The 19640-nt window shown below is 42.9% G+C and overlaps 1 protein-coding gene across 3 annotated transcripts; it reads right to left on the minus strand.

Moving 5' to 3' along the window:
• Positions 1 to 1410: 1410 nt before the first annotated feature.
• Positions 1411 to 19460, minus strand: LOC116684610 (E3 ubiquitin-protein ligase TRIM21). 3 transcript variants are annotated; one of them, XM_032510129.1, is made up of 3 exons: positions 19273 to 19460; positions 4294 to 4576; positions 1411 to 3276 (listed from the first exon to the last, which is right to left on the minus strand). In XM_032510129.1, the coding sequence occupies exons 2-3, from the start codon at positions 4562 to 4564 to the stop codon at positions 1979 to 1981; spliced, it is 1569 nt and encodes a 522-aa protein (XP_032366020.1). In that variant the 5' UTR covers positions 4565 to 4576; positions 19273 to 19460; the 3' UTR covers positions 1411 to 1978. The 3 variants fall into 3 exon arrangements, with proteins under 3 accessions (XP_032366020.1, XP_032366021.1, XP_032366019.1); XM_032510130.1 differs by having other exon boundaries at positions 4294 to 4573; positions 19273 to 19366; XM_032510128.1 differs by lacking the exons at positions 1411 to 3276; positions 4294 to 4576 and adding an exon at positions 15621 to 17293 and having other exon boundaries at positions 19273 to 19386.
• Positions 19461 to 19640: the final 180 nt, after the last annotated feature.

A 19640-nucleotide genomic window follows, 5' to 3' on the forward strand; every position in this document is an offset into this window, starting at 1 on the left:
CCGCCTTTTCTGTTAGGTATTCACCCGGACAGCCCCCGCCGTCCAGCAAGCGCTCCCACTGTGGAGCCATCCGCTGCGTCATCTCTCTGAGGCGCCATCTTAGAAACAGCTCTCATTGGCTGTCAACACGCCAATCAGGCAGGTTGGAGCCAATCACGTTCCCTCAGAGCGTGATAGGACATCCATGGGAGCCAGTCCTAATGAATGACAGGGCTAAGCCCCGCCTCCCAGAGCCAGCAGGCTCACACATGTGATTTATGAAAACAAATGTGTTCAGCAGAGTTTTGTTTTTTGAATTCAAACTTTATTGAAGATATGACAGACAGTAGGAACACCATCTTCTGTTCATCTTAACACTACGGTCTAACAAGCGGGTTGGGGCACTAAAGAAAAGAAAACCAGAACAAGCAGAACTCTTCCTACCAGGACCTAGTAAGCTCCCAGAGGTCATGTGATCTAACAGCTGTTTGTTTGGAGCGGAAATGGAAACTATGTCTTGTTTAATATTGGCAGCCAGATCAAAAAAACTCGGCTTCTTTTACAAAAACTTTGATTAATGTAAATAAACTTTGGTTAAAATAATAATTAGATGTGTGGTGTGATGCTCTGAATAAAGCTTCTATCATGTTGAGTGAATCCAAACAAGACATTTTCCCAAAGTAATGTAAATATGAACAGCAATAAATATGATCATCTGCTCCATAGTTTCTCGGTTTATTGGCGAGACCAAAATAAATGTCCCAGTGTCTCATTTAGTTCTCCACAACACGTCCAGCTCCTGTTGTCTTCTTCTTCTTCTGCAGGTGAAGGTTAGTCCGTAGAATCTGAGGAGCATTTTGAAGGAGATCTGATGTTTTTAAATCAAAGACCAGGCAGCAGCATCTGGTTATGAAATGAAGAAAGTTTATTTTATAAATGTCAATGTTATAGGAGCATACCAACAAAAACCTCTCCACTCATTACTGTTCAGCTACGATCACCCCCCCCCCCAACAAAGCAAAAAAGATAGAAAGTATTAGTGTGTGTGTGTGTGTGTGTGTGTGTGTGTGTGTCAGCACATTGTTGACCTTCCTCTAAATTATTAGAAACATTAAAGCAGAAAGCCGAGACGTTAGAGATGTAGCGGAGCTTCATTCTTTCTGAGAGTCTCCTCTGAGATTCTGACCAATCAGCAGCAGCGGACGTTCTGGTTCCCGCCCAATGGGAAGCTGACGCATGGCAGCTCCGGCTTCTACTGGACTTAACTCCAATTTAAATAATGTACAGCATTTTAATAACTACATTAATGTAAAAGAATAAGGAGGAATTAAAAAATATAGATCAATTTTAAGCATTAAACTTCAGACTTTAATTACAACAGAAATGGTTTGATTATTTTATTTACATGGAAGTCTGGTGGAGATGTTTTATTTAAAATAAAAAAAACATGTTTTTGTTTCTCCATTTGTGGATATCTGCAATAGCTTTGTTTCTAGTCATAATTCTTATTGTAGATATCTGAATTTTCATACCAGTCACTATGGCAACGTTCCACATAGTACCAGACATGAGAGAAGATCAGAGGAGGAAGATCTTCAGATTGGTTTCAGCTTTTAGAAAATGAAGTCAAAATGAGAGTTGTTGACTTTATTCTCCATATTTCAACATTATTCCTGATATTTAGACCCTATTCTCGAAATTGGATTTAGACTTTCATTCAAAATATTTTAACATTTCGACTTTATTCTCAAAATGCAAAAAACAACAACTTCTATCTCTGATTTATTGTTTTATGTCTGGCACTAATACTGAAAGTTCAACTTTATTCTCAACAATAAAGATTTAAGGTTAACATTTAACATGTGATAATAAATGGAATAAAGTGTAAATCAGTCACCACAGGAAACAGATTCTGTAGAAAATCAGATGTAAAATATATGAATATGTACATTTGTTCCCTTGATTGAAAATGAATCAATACCTGAAATGAGATCAGTGATTAGTTTACTCTGACAGGAGAGATGATCAGAGGGGCAGAGTTTTTACCACCAGCATTAACATCGGGACTAAAAAATGGGAAGAGTTTCTCAGTGAAGGAGCAGCCAGTAAAGGAGTAGATAAGAGCTGCAGCATCTACGTCATAAAAGGAGACCAGACCCTCCTCATAGTCCACAAACACCCCCACCTTCTGAGGAGGAGACTTCAGAGAGAGACGGACTGGAGGGCCAGCAAGAGCTTCGTACTCATTTCCATTTCTCAACCATATCGTCCAGTAACCATTCTGAGGACTCAGTGCGATGTCTCCCTTCCTGTCGATCGACTCTCTGGCCACTCCTAGATCCCATGCAGTCTTTCCTTTAACTTGAACCTCAAAGTAAAATCTGCCTGAAGAGAAACTCTGTTTTCCTAAAACATTAACAGACTTAGAAAATCTTTCTGGGTTGTCTGGGAGATTCTTCCTCACATCACCATGTTTCACTTGTTTCCCATCATCAGACAGGATGAGTTCAGGATGTGCTGTATCAGGATCAAGAGTCACATCCACTGCATACTGCTGGACCCTCTTCAGCTCGGCTTCACGCAGCTTCTTCATCTCTTTACTGAGTGTCTCCTCCAGCTGAACCACAGCTTTCACCACAGTCCCCTCATATGATGATGGACGGACGCTGACCTCTGTCCAGTTCTTGGTGGGTGGAGGTTGTTGGATGTTTAGGGACTGGACCCTCTGGAGAAGATGGAGGTGGTCTTCAGAGCGTAACATCTGCTCCACCTCAGTGCTTCTCTTCATCAGCTCAGAGATTTCCTGTTCCAGCTCTGTGATGAAAGCTTCGGCCTGTTTTTCTGTTGTTTTCTGCTTCTCTTTGATGGTGTTGATGAGCTCATTCAGGCCTCTCTCAGCAGACTCCTTCAGAGAAGTGAAGACCTGAACACCTTCTGCTATCTCTCTGTCTGCAGCTTCCTCACTGAGGTCTACTGACTGTTTGATCTCCTGAATCTTCAGTCGTCTCTTCTGGATCATCTGCTGAATTTCAGCCCCGGTCTTCCACAGCTCTGCCTTCTTTCCTTCATGTTCTTCTTTCAGAGGAACAACATCATGTGTCTTGTGGTCTAAAACAGTGCAGAGCATGCAGACACATGTCTGGTCGGTCTTACAGAACAGCTCCAGAGGTTTATCGTGCTTCCTACACATCCTGCCTTCCAGGTTCTCCACAGGGTTGATCAGCTGATGTCTTTTCAGACCTGACGTGGTCAGTTGAGCTAAATGTTCTTCAGGCACATTGCTGGCAGCAGCCAGAACTACACACAGTGTGAGAGAAAAAAATGCATGTAATTTAAAAGACAATTCTTATTAGTTTAAAAAGAAATGTGTACATTTATAGGCGTTATGGAGCCATGTGAATATATATGATGGAATAATGGCATCAGAACGGGACGAAAGCCGCTAAATGGAGAGGTTTTGAGTCCCTATGCACCTGAGGTCTGTACTGTCTGGAGCTTTGTGCTCCTGGTAGGGTCTTCCATGGCAAAGTGGTCTCAAGTGAGGGGCCAGACAAAGAATGGTTCAAAAACCATATGAGTTATCGAGGGAGAGATGCAGTGACCCGGCCTGGAGGAAGCCAGGGGCCCCCGTCTGTGCGCTATTACTTTGGAGTTTACCCCGGTGGACGAGAGGGTCGACTCCTTACGCCTGCAGGTGGGGGACTCTGACTGTTGTTTGTGCATATGCACCAAACAAGAGTGATCAATTTTATAATCGGTTCATCTGATCTGAGGCTGTATGTTTAGGACATTCAGGTGAAGAGTAGGGCGGAGCTGTCAACTGATCACCACCTGGTTGCATTCAATTTATCGCACTGTTGTGACAAAAAGAGAGATGGGCCAGAAAGCAAAGCTCTGGATCTACCGGTCAGTTTCTGTTCCTACCCTCACTTATGGTCATGGAGGATGGGTCATGACCGAAAGGACAAGATCCAGGGTACGAGGGTACAATCTGGCACTGGTGGAGGTGGTTCCAAAGTGCCGGTTTGGTCTGACCCATTTGAAAGCCTGGTTTGTACACATTTTATTTTATAGACGTTTATACGCATACAAACATATCTGTACAAGCATAATACATGTAATAATAAATTAATTACAAAATAGTTTGACATTTTTATCTTCAATGATTTATCGTTCATGGCGTCATTTACAGCTGGAGAACATGTACACAAGTTGTGTCAGCAGGTCACAGATAACAATCTGTTCAATAAGTATTGTTTCTCATGTCCGCCCACTCTTTCATCCTGAAAATACAAATTAAAAAGGGTGACTGACCTCGTGGTCTTGAGCTGGTGTCTGGCAGACTCTGGACCAGATCCTTCCTGTTCATCATCTCTAAAACCTTCTTGGTCACCGTCAGAGCTCCATCTAGCTGATAGGTGTTCACCATCACATCCACTATGTCCTGCCTTTCTGCGTTCTCCAGCTTGGACACTTTGATGCTTTGGTAGCCTTCCAGGACTTCTTGCTGCAGGTACCATTTGAATTTCATAAAGTCAACTCCTCCTAAATCCTCCAAAGTGTTGAAAAGATCTACTGCCGTCATCGTGGCTTCCTGCTGAAATCACAAAGTTTTGTCAAACTCGGCCTGTTGCACGAAACCAGGATAAGGGATTAATCCGGGATATTCACGTTATCCTGGATGAATTTAGCTTTGACTCGGTTGCACAAAACCAGGTTTAATTAAACCCTGCCAAGTAACCATGGAGACAGCCAGGTCGCCAGCTGACCTGCAGACCTGTTTATCCCGCCAGTGTCCGCTCTCTCTGTAATAGTAGAGATGAGCAGTGTGACGTCCGTGGTCTCAGCTTCAGGTTTATACAGGACACTCCGGAGATTAAGTGGGACAATGCAGCGGTAATCCCAGATATGATATTAAAGGCAGACTGGTCAGAGACCAATAACTTCATGACTTCATTTTCTTTTTGCTTGTCCTTCTCTAATAAAGAAAATATGTAGGCCTAATGTTTTTTATTATAACTTACTTTGGTTTCATAACCTTCTCAGTAAGTCTCCCATCCCTGGACCAATAACGAGGTCTATATACTTATGTAGTGGAGTTATCATTCATCTCACCGGGAACACCACACTACTGTTATTATCACTGAAGGCATCAGAACTATGAATGAACACATGTGGAATTATGTACTTGACAAAAAAGTGTGCAAAAACAGAAAACATGTCTTATATTCTAGTTTCTTCTAAGTCCCCCCCCACCCCCCCCCCACCCCCTTTGCTTTTTTGATAGCGCTGCAAACCCTTGTGTTCTCTCAATGAGCTTCATGAGGTAGTGGTGACCTGAAATGGTTCCCCCCCCCCCCCCCCCCGCCAAACCATCAAGCACTACAACAAAACTGGCTCACATGAGGACCGCCCCCCGACCCCAGGAAAGGAAGACCCAGAGTCCCCTCTGCTGCTGAGGAGAAGTTCCTCTGAGTCCCCAGCCTCAGAAATCACAAGTTACATCAGCTCAGATTAGAGAGCAGATGATACCACACAGAGTTCTAGCAGCAGACACATCTCTAGAACAACTGGTTAGAGGAGACTGGATCAGGCCTTCATGGTCCAATAGCAGCTAGGAAACCACGGCTAAGGAGAGGAAACAAGGCTAGGAAACCACGGCTAAGGAGAGGAAACAAGCAGAAGAGATTTGTTTGGACCAAGAAACACAAGGAATGGACATTAGACCAGTGACCAAGAGTGTGCAAAGCAGTAATCAGAGCAAAGGGGGGCTACTTTGAAGAAACTAGAATATAAGATATGTTTTTAGTTATTTCACTTTTTTGTTAAGTACATATTTCCACATGTGTTCATTCGTAGTTTTGATGCCTTCAGTGAGAATCTACAATGTAAATAGTCATGAAAATAAAGGAAACACATTGAAGTAGAAGGTGGGTCCAAACCTTTGGCGTGTACTGTATTAGCTCACAGCGTGTATTGTAGTCACTTCTAGTTGTTGTCCCTTTCTGATTGTTCTGTATGAATATTAATTGAACAAAGAATTAGATATATCTTATAGAGATTTGTGCGGAGGGTTGTTAAACATGTTCTGGTGTTGTGAATAAGGTTTGAAATGAAGCCTAGAGTCCTTAGGGTCCATCCCCCCAGGAACATTAATAAGTAGGCTAAATAATAATACATTTTATATATATTGTGTTTACATGGTAGGCTAAATAATAATACATTTTATATATTGTGTTTACATGGTAGGCTAGTCAAAGACACTTTACAGTAAAACCAGCACATTTATCTCATAAAACAGAGACAGCAATACAACCAACACATTAAATGTATTAATTTAAACACAGTGTAGCCTACATCTTGGTATGAATGTGTTGTGACTAGTCGGCTAAGGAGATATTTTTACATCCTTACACATTCAGTCGGTCGCTATCGTCTGTTTCCCTTTCTGCTTGTCTCTGATGTCATAAATTCTAAATTATCATCTGACCTTCATCTTATACACGACTGGTTGAAAAATAATCATTTAACCATCAATGTTCAGAAAACTGAATGTACGTATTTTTATTCATCCAGAAAATGTCTTTTTTTTACAGATCCTATAACGTTTGCTAACCAAGAACTTGTCGTCACAAAGACTTATAAATATCTTGGTGTACTACTTGATTCTCACCTTACACACCGGGAACATGTGTCTAATTTAACTAAAAAGTTAAATCAAAAACTTTATGTTTATAATAAGATCAGATCATATCTTTCTTCTTCTGTTTCTGAAACCTACTTACATGCAATTGTGTTTTCAACCATGTCCTACTGTCTTCCCATTTGGTCTCTTACCACGAAGGAAATCATTGAACCAATAGCTCGACTACACCATCGAGCTCTCAAGATCCACAGTGACCTTCCAGAGTGGTCTCACCATCGTATTGCTCTGGAACGCTCTAAGGCTCTGACTTATGAAAACTTTAGAAACAGCCACGCAATTGCATTTTATTTTCAGATTCAAAATACCGCCTTACCATACTATACCGATACACGTGAGACCAGGACCCCTCACTAGGTCGGTCTCACAGTCCCGACCCACGTGAGACCAGGACCCCTCACTAGGTCGGTCTCACAGGCACTTATCCCAGTTCCCCCATACAAAAACAACTTTGGTCAGAAATCTTTTTTTTATACATATACCAAGATTTGGAATGATGTTCCGTATCACATCAGAACACTATCATCTATCACGTATTTTAAAAAGGCCAAACAGCTCCTTCTTAACAGTTACACTTGCACACATTAATACATTTGTTTATGTATTGTCCAGGTCTTGTCTGCACTGACCGTATTTGTTCAGCCCAACTGATGTTTTGTATAAATGTCTTTGTCCTTATGTAACTGTATTGTGGATTTCATTTGTCAAAATCTATTTTTCTATATCGATGTTTTGTATTAATGTTTGTCCTGACGTGCTGTACCATGTTTTTATGTTTCTGCAGAACAGGAACCTGCTGAAAACCAGTTTTTGACTGAGTCAGGCCCGTTTTTATATTGTAATGTAATGTTACTTTTTCCAACTTTCCTGTATAATAAATATATGAAATGAAATGAAATGCTTCACCTCCTCGTTACTTTCTATTAGAAGCTGCTGCTCATTGGGGGAAAAATATGGCGCATACACCTGGCTGGACGTAGCTCCACCTGTTCATCCTGGTTATCTCCACCTGGCTGGACATAGCTCCACCTGTTTATCCTGGTTATCTACACCTGGCTGGACATAGCTCCACCTGTTCATCCTGGTTATCTACACCTGGCTGGACATAGCTCCACCTGTTCATCCTGGTTATCTACACCTGGCTGGACATAGCTCCACCTGTTCATCCTGGTTATCTACACCTGGCTGGACATAGCTCCACCTGTTCATCCTGGTTATCTACACCTGGCTGGACATAGCTCCACCTGTTCATCCTGGTTATCTACACCTGGCTGGACATAGCTCCACCTGTTCATCCTGGTTATCTCCACCTGGCTGGACATAGCTCCACCTGTTCATCCTGGTTATCTCCACCTGGCTGGACATAGCTTCACCTGTTCATCCTGGTTATCTACACCTGGCTGGACATAGCTCCACCTGTTCATCCTGGTTATCTACACCTGGCTGGACATAGCTCCACCTGTTCATCCTGGTTATCTACACCTGGCTGGACATAGCTCCACCTGTTCATCCTGGTTATCTCCACCTGGCTGGACATAGCTCCACCTGTTCATCCTGGTTATCTACACCTGGCTGGACATAGCTCCACCTGTAGATCCTGGTTATCTACACCTGGCTGGACATAGCTCCACCTGTTCATCCTGGTTATCTCCACCTGGCTGGACATAGCTCCACCTGTTCATCCTGGTTATCTCCACCTGGCTGGACATAGCTCCACCTGTTCATCCTGGTTATCTCCACCTGGCTGGACATAGCTCCACCTGTTCATCCTGGTTATCTCCACCTGGCTGGACATAGCTCCACCTGTTCATCCTGGTTATCTACACCTGGCTGGACATAGCTTCACCTGTTCATCCTGGTTATCTACACCTGGCTGGACATAGCTTCACCTGTTCATCCTGGTTATCTCCACCTGGCTGGACATAGCTTCACCTGTTCATCCTGGTTATCTCCACCTGGCTGGACATAGCTCCACCTGTTCATCCTGGTTATCTACACCTGGCTGGACATAGCTCCACCTGTTCATCCTGGTTATCTACACCTGGCTGGACATAGCTTCACCTGTTCATCCTGGTTATCTCCACCTGGCTGGACATAGCTCCACCTGTTCATCCTGGTTATCTCCACCTGGCTGGACATAGCTCCACCTGTTCATCCTGGTTATCTCACCTGCTTTTTTCCCTTCTCCTGGATATCTTTATTCTACTTTCGTGCAGCAGGGCCCTGGGGTAGGCCTACTGTGTTTTCATTAACCCTGATGTTTTCCTTGAGTCCAATTTCACCCGTTTTCAAGACAATTCTTCACAAAATAGGTTTGCTCTGTTTGTTTGTAGAAGAAAAGCATCAGTTTGTTTTCCCCTGGTGATATCCTGGCTAATATCTGACATATACCAGTCTATTATAAACAAAAACAACTAATACTTTCTCCTCATTTTACGCAGAAATTACTTATCATTTTCGCACTTTATTGACCATGAATGCAAAAAGTAATTTTAAAACTAGTTCAAATGAGTTGGGATGAACTTAGCTAAGAAGATGTCAGTCAGAATTTGGAGGTACGTTTTTATTCTTTATATAACACAGGGACTTTTTTTTGTAATGGAAAACCAAAAAAGGCAAGTAGAGTCGAGGTGAGTTGAGTAGACACCACGCAGTGGAAAAACGCCATAAGCTCGTCTAATGAAAAGACAGAGTTATTATCTAAGAGGCCTGAGGGCTCAATGGCAGGAGCATCTGAAAACCAAGACAGATTTACACTTTTGATGGATGAAGGTTGTGACACACACCTGTCAATCAAAGCAGCTCTCGCTGTGACACTCCCTCATATCTCAGCAGTGAAGTCAGCGGAGATTCAAATCTAACTTGTTTCCTGGTGCTGATTAAATCGGACTCAACTGAACATAAAAAGGCTCATTTTGGCCAAAACGTCCCACATCATAGAATAATTACGGTTACTTAGCAACACGTAACATTATCTGTCCAAAACTCTTAATCACCTTGATACCGAGTTCACTCTCACCATACTGGGCTTAAGTCTTAATGACCGGTCCAAACTGGTCTTATGTCTTAATGACAGGTCCAAACTGGGCTTAAGTCTTAATGACAGGTCCAAACTGGTCTTATGTCGTATAACAATTCTTTAAGCTTAACACATCTGATTGGAATGAGTGGAGGACTCTCCCATAAGTTTGCCCCCTACAGGTATCTATTTATTCATTTTTCGATATGGATCCATAAATTAGATAATTTCTCAGCATTTACGTTCTGAAGTAAAAATAAATAAATAAATCTCCTCAAGATGATTCTGGGGAGAAGGGCACTATTTCCTCCTCTGCATTCATTCATTGCATCTGGATTAGATTTCTGACCGTTTTAGCATGAGAGGAGAACATCTCTTAGTTTGGGGGGGCAGTAGCTCAGTCCGTAGGGAGTTGGGTTGGGAACCGGAGGGTCACTGGTTCATGTCCCCGTATGGACCAAAAAGTTTAGAAAGTACGGAGTGTGGATTGGTGGCTGGAGAGATGCCACCTGAGCATGTGTGTAGTTCAGGCCTGTGTGTGATTACTAACAAAGTGTGTACGTAGAGTGTAAATTGGAATTTCCCCACTGGGGATTAATAAACAAATTAAAATTAATTTATAAATTAAATTTGAGAACATTAAAAGTAAATTGAGGCTTTGCTGTTAGCTTGCTGACTCATTTAAAAAGACTATGCCCTCATTTCCAGGAGTCATACTTTAACTATCTCTGCTGCTGCAGCGCACCCTGCTGGCAACACACCTAAAACCAAGTGGAGGTTGGTTAACCCGTTTGCGCCGGATGCTTCGCGACGACACATCTACCGCCGGTTACTGCGTTGCGCAACTCTGAACCTCCTGCCGGCTGCTGCGTGGCGCAGCATTTTGTATTTGTCGGTCTTTCCATGACGCGTGCAGCAGAGAACGCACTGTCATTGGTTCAAATACACATGAGGCGGGTCTTGTTGGCCATGTGACCACCAAAATGTACCGTAGTTTGCTGAAAATCACGTCAATCAACCAGACATACATGTGCGTTTGTTTATGAATGTTTGAGAGACGAGCGATGAAATGGCTCCGACAGAGGAGGAGTTAGACAGCGAGGGCCGTGATGTTGAGGTGGAAGATAGTGAGGAGTTTGGGAGGGAGGATGTCTTCATCATAATCGACTACTTCCTCTGTCGGAGCCGTTTTCTCACTCGTCTCTCAAAACTTCATAAACAAACGCACACGTATGTCTGGTTGATTGACGTGATGATTTTCAGCAAACTACGGTACATTTTGGTGGTCACATGGCTTCAAATAGCCAACAAGACCCGCCTCATGTGTATTTGAACCAATGACGTGCGTTCTCGGCCGCACGCGTCATGGAAAGACCGACCAATACAAAATGCTGCGCCACGCAGCAGCCGGCAGGAGGGTCAGAGTTGCGCAACGCAGTAACCGGCGGTAAAGCGCGTTGCGTAGTCGTTAAGACTAGAAACGCGCTTTATAAATACAGCACATTTACATTTACACTCCCTCCAATCTCAGCAGGGAAGTCAGTGGAAATTTAAATCTAACTTGTTTCCTGGTGCTGATTAAATCTGACTCATGACCTGCACACGAGACCAGCAAGCCGCAGCATTACATGGAGGAGCAGCCGGGCCGAGGGTTGCTTTTATGGCAGAAAACATTTTAACAAGACGACTGTAAAAGAAGTGGAGATTACAGCTGGAAAGGACCTTTGCTTTGTGAGCTCCACTCGTTGTTACTGGGAACACGAGACAGCTGCTGACTCTGCTGAGAGACATGTGAGCACGCACTGCTAACCCATACAACAACTGGTACCAGCAACGTAAAAGTACATTTATATTACAGTATTATAATTTAACTGTATTCATATTGTGGGGCAATTTGGTCTCAAAATAAATAATCAAGAGAGAGGATTTCTAGTCCCTCCCTGTTTAGTCAGCCAGTCAAAGTAAGCTAACGTTAGCTTTGTAGAGATCGTTGGGATTTCCCAAACTGAATAATTTGTTGTGGTTTGGGGTTTTTGTTGGGTTTGTTTTCCCGTTTCTGCCTCCCCGTGACTGTCTGTGTTTTCCCCGGTCCTGTGTGCTTGGTCCTGTCTCATCCCCCCGGTAAGTGTCTGTATGTTTCGCATTTTGTTTTATTTTGAAATCTGTTTTCTGTCCTGTCTCTCCTCCAGGCTTGCTCCCCGTGTTTTCCCACTCCTGTGATTACCTGATGTTTTCCACCTGTTTCCCCGCCCTCTCGTCACCTGCCTCTTGTTGTCTAATTATCTGGTGTATTTTAGGTCTGTGCTCCCCTTGTGCTCCGTCTGATCATTCTGTCTTGTCAGCCCTCCTAGTCGGTGTGTTCCTGACAGTCTCCTCATGTTTCCCTGTTGATGTCCATGCCCAGGCACAGCCTCCGTGTTTTCCCCGTAAGTCTGTTCCACGTCGGAGTCTCATCCTCCTTGTTTCGACCCCTGCCTTCTGTCTGGATCTCTGTGTGAACTTTATTCCCCGTGCCTGTCTCCTGTGTTCTTGGAACTCCGGCTGTTGCTACCTTTTGTTGGACTGTTTAAATAAAGACTCTCTGTTTAACGGATTATTCTGCCTCCGTGCTGCATTTGGGTCCTTCCCCCCGCATCCCGTCACATACTTACCGTAATATATAATCACCAAACTGCTTTGCTCGCTCTATCCGGTTATAACTACAATATCTGCTGAGAGAAATCCTTTATCCCCTGTACGTCTGTGAGATGGCGCCGTCACCGGCACAGCTGATCCCAAACATTTCCAATGAAACTTAACTTCAGAGCGTTGTAGCAAATAAGTCTTTCAATCCCATGAATCTCTTTATAGACTAGTTGGAGAGATGCTGCGCGTTCCAGTGTGGTTCCTCAATAACTTACATTGACCAATCACATTGTCTGGATGGATCTACTGTTGTATAATCATTCATTAATGATTAACCACTCAGTATGAAGCATAATACAGTCCCTCATCATTAGTGCTGGATCACAGTTAATCAGTAACTACTCATTAACTAACCCGTTGTTCCTCATTCAATGACATAGCGTCTCGGTGCTTCAGCCCTAATTATTATTTCACATTTTCTCTTCCTGAAGGGCCCCTGACAGCTGAGGGGCCCCCAGCAGCCACTAAGTTCCCTCCCACCCTTGGCTGGCTCTGGTCCATCTAGAAAGGGTTCAGAAGCCTCTTACTATCGGCTATTTAGGGCCGAGGACTCAGCACCAGATCCACGTCATTTACCTCAGAGAGAAGTTCTGAAGAATATCTGCAAGCATCAAATCAATGTTTTGAATGAGCCAATCAGCATGAAGAACCCTTTCTACTGTCCAGTTAAACAGCGACACATCACCATGTGATCAAAGTGATCCTGATTATCAGACATTTCCACATTCCTCTGGTAGGATTCTCACCTGCTGAACTCTTCAGGTCCACTTCCAGACTCTGTCCACCTCCGTGTGTCCAGGAAACACCTTCAGAGACCAAGCTGCTCTTTACTTTTCTTCCTCGTCCGTCTGGGTGTTTGTGTGCATCTGATCCGAGGACGCAGACACACCTTCAGAAGTCCAGAGTCCAGGTCTCAAGTCTAACACTACGTCAAAGCCTGTCCAACAGATAGTAGATGTCAGCCAATTAGAAAAGGGATTTTATTTCCTGCTTCTTCCCCCCTACCTGCCTGAGGGGAGGGGCTAATCATTGCTGTTTGTTACCCACCTGTGTTCTGTGTTGGAGATGTGGAAATGTTTCTTGTGATCTAACAGGTGCCAGACACATTTAAGCTCTTCTACAGTGGTATTTTTTTAACAAAGTATTTAATGCATTTAGCAGGACCAGGGCAGCAGCTGGGAACACGATCCAGGTGCCCCGATCCAAGGAAATCTGCAAGAAAGCACAAGAACTCCGGGGAAGAAGTTAAGTTAGTAACATGCATTAATGGGACATGAATGCACACAGATAGAGGGAGAGTTATAATAAATACATGTCATAATCAAACTGCATTCATATTCTACATATCTAGATGTCAGAGCTACTTGTTGAGTGATGATCCTACCTTACCTGTTAAGGCTTTTTGATTGGGTATCACTTTCAGGATTCTTAGGGTTACCAATCCCTTAAGGGAGGAACAGGAAGTAGGGCTTTATAAAGAATGGACTTTCATTTCTCTCTTTCATATTTCCCTACATCATGAAGAATATATGCTCTCATAGCCTATCCTTGTCAGATTGTCTCAACATGTGCACATGCATTCTCTTTTATTAGTATAAAGGGTTTTGTTAAGTTTTCGTGAAACATTTTGAGTGGCAGGGGCTCAACGAGAAAGACCTAGTAATAGTAGAAATTTAAAGGGGCGTTATGCAGTTTTGGCCATTTATTTGCTATTTGCTTGTTGCTTTTTCTCTATATAGCCCCCCAACAGGTTTCTCTATGAAGCACCAAGGAAATGGGACTTTGTCTTACTAAGAGTTGGTTTATTTAGCGAATGTCAAAAAATCATGATCCTTCTTTCGGTGCTATTGAAATAAGTAACTCTTCAAAAAATCTTTTAGAAAAATCTCCAGAATCTTTCCACTAAAGTGAAAAGGCTGTTGCTGTGATTCAGTTAGTTTGGTGGTGGGCGTGGCAGCAGGACAGGAACTCTGTCTCATCACTCCTTAGTGTTGGGATCCATCTAGTGGTGGTTCTGGGTCCCAGCACCAGTTAGTGGTCTACATGGAGGCCTGTTCTGCTGCTGCAGTGGAGCAGGGAGTCATGGAGACCAGCTGGGACATGAGGACGGCTGTCAGCTCTCAGATGTTCAGAGTTTAAATTAAGACCCCGCACTCATCAATTATTGTTGTTGGACTCTTTCAGAGAGATTATACAACATATTTAAACAATAATGTCAACTTCCACCATAGAAAACTAAAGTTGTTGTTATTGTCAGACGTTCCCCGCTAGAAGAAGCTCTGCAGAACATCTAGAGATGAAAACAGGAAGAAGGTCTCAGGTGCTACGGCAGGCCGTTTAACATTTAATCACACCACACTCCTATCTGGAATTACATTCAGATATTAATAATAGCATTTCTCCTGGTCAAAGGGATATTCTAACTAGTCAGGATGGTAATTAAAGATATGCACAATAACATTCTTACTGGTAGAAATTGTTTTTCAAGATATCTCCAACTTTAATTAGTCAAAACTACATTTAAATCCTTAAATAGTACAAGTGGCTGTTTTAATATTTAGTAGCTAGACTGGATATTTATTGCAGATATCTGTATTTAATTCTTCATAGAGAGAAAGAACTTTCTAGATATCTGAACTAGATTTGATTAGACCATGTCCCCATCCTGTTGTGTAGACCAGTTTTTATTAAAGACCAGCAGTGCTGACAAAGCTCTGCTTCCTGAACATTTCCTCTAGTGATGAAGTCACTGCTTCCTCAGGCCTTGTGTTCAACACCTGCTTTATTTTACACTTTTTATTCTACAATCACATATTTACACATTTCTTTGACTCATAAACCATCTTACAGAATTCATGAAACCAATAAAAAATGGCCAAAGTGACCAGTAATTATCCAAAAGACTTTTCACACAAGATAGAAGCATCCATTAACTTTTTCTACCCGGTATAACAAGGACACATACTGTGTTCTGGAGACATTATGGGATGGAATAGGCCTCACTCTTAAATGAAGCTTCATCACACAATCAAAAATTCAGCAATATGTCAAGATGAAGTTTGATTCACTATGTGAAGAATTGCTGCACATTTAACATATGATAATAAATGGAATAAAGTGTAAATCATTCACCACAGGAAACAGATTCTGTAGAAAATAAGATGTAAAATATATGAATATGTACATTTGTTCCCTTGATTGAAAATGAATCAATACCTGAAATGAGATCAGTGATTAGTTTACTCTGACAGGAGAGATGATCAGAGTGGCAGAGTCTTCTTCTTCTTCTTCTTCTTCTTCATCATCATCATCACTAGGACCGAGACAGAAGTATGGGAAGAGTTTCTCAGTGAAGGAGCAGCCAGTAAAGGAGTAGATAAGAGCTGCAGCATCTACGTCATAAAAGGAGACCAGACCCTCATCATAACGCACAAACACCCCCACCTTCTGAGGAGGAGACTCCAGAGAGAGAATGATAACACGGTCACCAAGAGCTATGAACATATTCCCATTTATCAACCCTATAATCCATAAACCATTCTGAGGACTCGGTGTGATGTCTCCCTTCCTGTCGATCGACTCTCTGGCCACTCCTAAAGACCATCTAGTCTTTCCTTTAACTTGAACCTCAAAGTAAAATCTGCCTGAAGAGAAACTCTGTTTTCCTAAAACACAAGGATGGTTAGAAAATCTCTCTGGGTTGTCTGGGAGATTCTTCATCACATCACCATGATTAACTTGTTTCCCATCATCAGACAGGATGAGATTAGGATGTGCTGTATCAGGATCAAGAGTCACATCCACTGCATACCGCTGGACCCTCTTCAGCTCCACTTCAACCAGCTTCTTCATCTCTTTACTGAGTGTCTCCTCCAGCTGAACCACAGCTTTCACCACAGTCCCCTCATATGATGATGGACGGATGCTGACCTCTGTCCAGTCCTTGGTGGCTGGAGGTTGTTGGATGTTTAGGGACTGGACCCTCTGGAGAAGATGGAGGTGGTCTTCAGAGCGTGAGAGCTGCTCCACCTCAGTGCTTCTCTTCATCAGCTCAGAGATTTCCTGTTCCAGCTCTGTGATGAAAGCTTCGGCCTGTTTTTCTGTTGTTTTCTGCTTCTCTTTGATGGTGTTGATGAGCTCATTCAGGCCTCTCTCAACAGACTCCTTCAGAGAAGTGAAGACCTGAACACCTTCTGCTATCTCTCTGTCTGCATCTTCCTCACTGAGGTCCACTGACTGTTTGATCTCCTGAATCTTCAGTCGTCTCTTCTGGATCATCTGCTGAATTTCAGCCTCTGTCTTCCCCAGCTCTACCTTCTTTCCTTCATATTCTTCTTTCAGAGGAACAACATCATGTGTCTTGTGGTCTAAAACAGTGCAGAGCATGCAGACACATGTCTGGTCGGTCTTACAGAACAGCTCCAGAGGTTTATCGTGCTCCGTACACATCCTGCCTTCCAGGTTCTCCACAGGGTCGATCAGCTGATGTCTTTTCAGACCTGGCATGGTCAGATGAGGCTCCAGGTGAGTCTCACAGTAGGAGACCAGACACACCAGGCAGGACTTCAGGGCCTTCAGTTTGGTTCCAGTGCAGACGTCACAGGGAACTTCTCCTGGTTTGGACACTTGTTGCTCTGATCTGCTGCTGCTGGCTTTCTGTTGAGCTGACTGTCTGAACTGAGAGACCATCTCAGAGAACAAAGTGTTGACCCTCAAATTAGGTCTTCTGGTAAAACGCTCCTTACACAGGGGACACAGGTACTGGTCATTAGTATTCCAGTGTTCAGTGATGCAGTTCTTGCAGAAGTTGTGACCACATGGTGTGGAGACAGGATCAGAGAACACATCCAGACAGATGGAGCACAGGAACTGATCTTCAGACTGTAGATAGTTTGCAGCAGCCATATCTACACATAGTGGGAATAAAAAGAGAAACATTATATTAAAAATCTGTGAACAGACTGATCTCAGTCTTCAGCCTATGGTTACTTAGCAACAAGTAACATTATCTGTCCAAAACTCTGAATCACCTTTATACCGAGTTCAGTCTCACCAAACTGGTCTTATGTCTTAATAACAGGTCCAAACTGGTCTTATGTCTTAATAACAGGTCCAAACTGGTCGTATATTGTCCATAGAATATATCTGGTGTGGGGCACCACAGGGAAGATCATAGAATTAAAAGAAAACAGGAAAAAGGTCTTATAAAAATCGGCAGATGAACTGTTTGAAAAGTTATGAAACGTTACATTTACTGTAAATCCTACATGGGCCTTGCATCTTGGAGAAAAAGTTCTGCTTTTTCAAAACTTTTTTAATGTGGTATGGATTACATGAAATAATGTAGCTAATTCATTGTTTATGAACGGTTTTAAAGTTGGCCTTTGAACCATTATAAAAAGAATTCAATGCAAAATGTTACCCTAAATGGGCAATGTATCTCAGGAGATACAGAATGTAACTTAGAAAATAATTACATATAAAAAAAAAAAAACATGAACTTGTATCATTTTAGTCTAGATACATTACAAAATAGCAATTAATATTTTTTCCAACAAATTAATTGCCCCTGCTGAGAAATCCAGAGAGAGTTCTGTGGAGCTGAGAGTCTTAATTAGCTTCGTAGCAACTTATTTAGCAACGGTTTCAATGTTACACGTTCATTAATATAAAAAGTTATCCATTAAAACTTTAATGACAAACCGCCATGAACATTATAAAAGTCTCCTTCATGTCAGACTGATCTCATGAGATGGTGCATGTATGACACACCAATTCATATGACATTACTGGTGTGGTATCAGGACGCATGATTACTTTTTAGCATGTTTATCAACGCTGTTTGGCCTCCATTGGCCATAGCAAGTAGTATACAAGAGCAAAAGCGGGGGGGGGGGGGGACTCCTTAAAGCTGCATTTTATCTGATCTCCAGCAGGGGGAGATTCCTTGCTCATTGCAGATCTCCACAAACCAATGGGTAATGTCACACTTGCGCTGTCTATTAATATTCCGTCTATGACTTTCACCCAGGAGACCGGGGATCTAACCCTAACCCTACTACACGGCAAATGGTGTGTATGTGTAGACCCGATCTATGTAGCGTAGGCCTTAAGGCCTTGGCTTAAGAAAGTTGGCGTGAGTGGAGCCAACCCACGTAAGTGTAAGATCTTAGCTTGTCTAATGAAAAGACCGAGTCCTTATCTGAGAGGCCTGAGGGCTCAATGGCAGGAGCATCTGGTCTGGACTGGGACAACCCTCCGTTTGCCAGCTGGCATTTTGCCAGATTCTTGACTGAAGTTATTTATGAGGCAGTCCCGCCCAACCAAAACACCACAAACTGTCCCAGCCTATCACACCTCAGCTCCACCCAAGCCCCGCCCTCTTTGCCCATATTAGGATTACCCGGCTCCAGTAACTGACGCAGACCAACTGCAGGTTTCAACTTGTCCCTTCAGAAACCTCTGGATGTGGTTTTACTCAGTCTATAGTTCAGGATTAAATAACCCTAATATTAATAAGTGTCTTTTATCTTGTTGTTGAGGACGTGTGTCCACAAATCAAAACCAAGACAGATTTACACTTTTGATGGGATGAGGTTTGTGACACACACCTGTCAATCAAAGCAGCTCTGGTTGGGACACTCCCTCTTATCTCAGCAGTGAAGTCAGCGGAGATTAAAATCTAACTTGTTTCCTGGTGCTGATTAAATCGGACTCAACTGAACATAAAAAGGCTCATTTTGGCCAAAACGTCCCACATCATAGAATAATTACTGAGTTACTTCAGATCTTACAATAGTGCTGAAAGAATGAACCACTGCTCTCATCTTAAAGTAGATCATGTAGCCCCAAAATCTCCCAAATGATCAAAGGTGTGTGATGTTACCTGTTAAAGTCCCGTTCAGATGAGGTCAAAGAGACGTCGTCCCTTCATCAGCAGACACTGACAGATGCTGCTGCTGTCTGTCTTCATCTGACTGACATCCGTCACATCACCACACCTTGATATCCAGAAAGGTCATGTGACCTGAGAACAGGACCCGGTCGGACCTGTAGGGCTGCCAGTCAGCGCTCTGATTGGACAGTTTTCAGGTTCATTATGTAATGAGGGAGGGACAGTCTGAACTTGTAACAACATGTACACACCTCGAGTTTGATTCCAAGGAAACTGGAGCAGGAATGTTGTCCGTCAGCGTTGGCCCTCCTCTTACTGCAGCTCTGTGGTTAGCTTTTGTTTCCTCATATTTAGATATA

Source organism: Etheostoma spectabile, unplaced genomic scaffold, assembly GCF_008692095.1.
Source record: "Etheostoma spectabile isolate EspeVRDwgs_2016 unplaced genomic scaffold, UIUC_Espe_1.0 scaffold00019355, whole genome shotgun sequence".
Lineage (NCBI taxonomy): Eukaryota > Metazoa > Chordata > Actinopteri > Perciformes > Percidae > Etheostoma > Etheostoma spectabile.

Bases quoted from the DNA above. Each gene is read 5' to 3' on its own strand.
- LOC116684610 (XM_032510128.1), bottom strand. From the start codon at position 17,291: ATGGCTGCTGCAAACTATCTACAGTCTGAAGATCAGTTCCTGTGCTCC.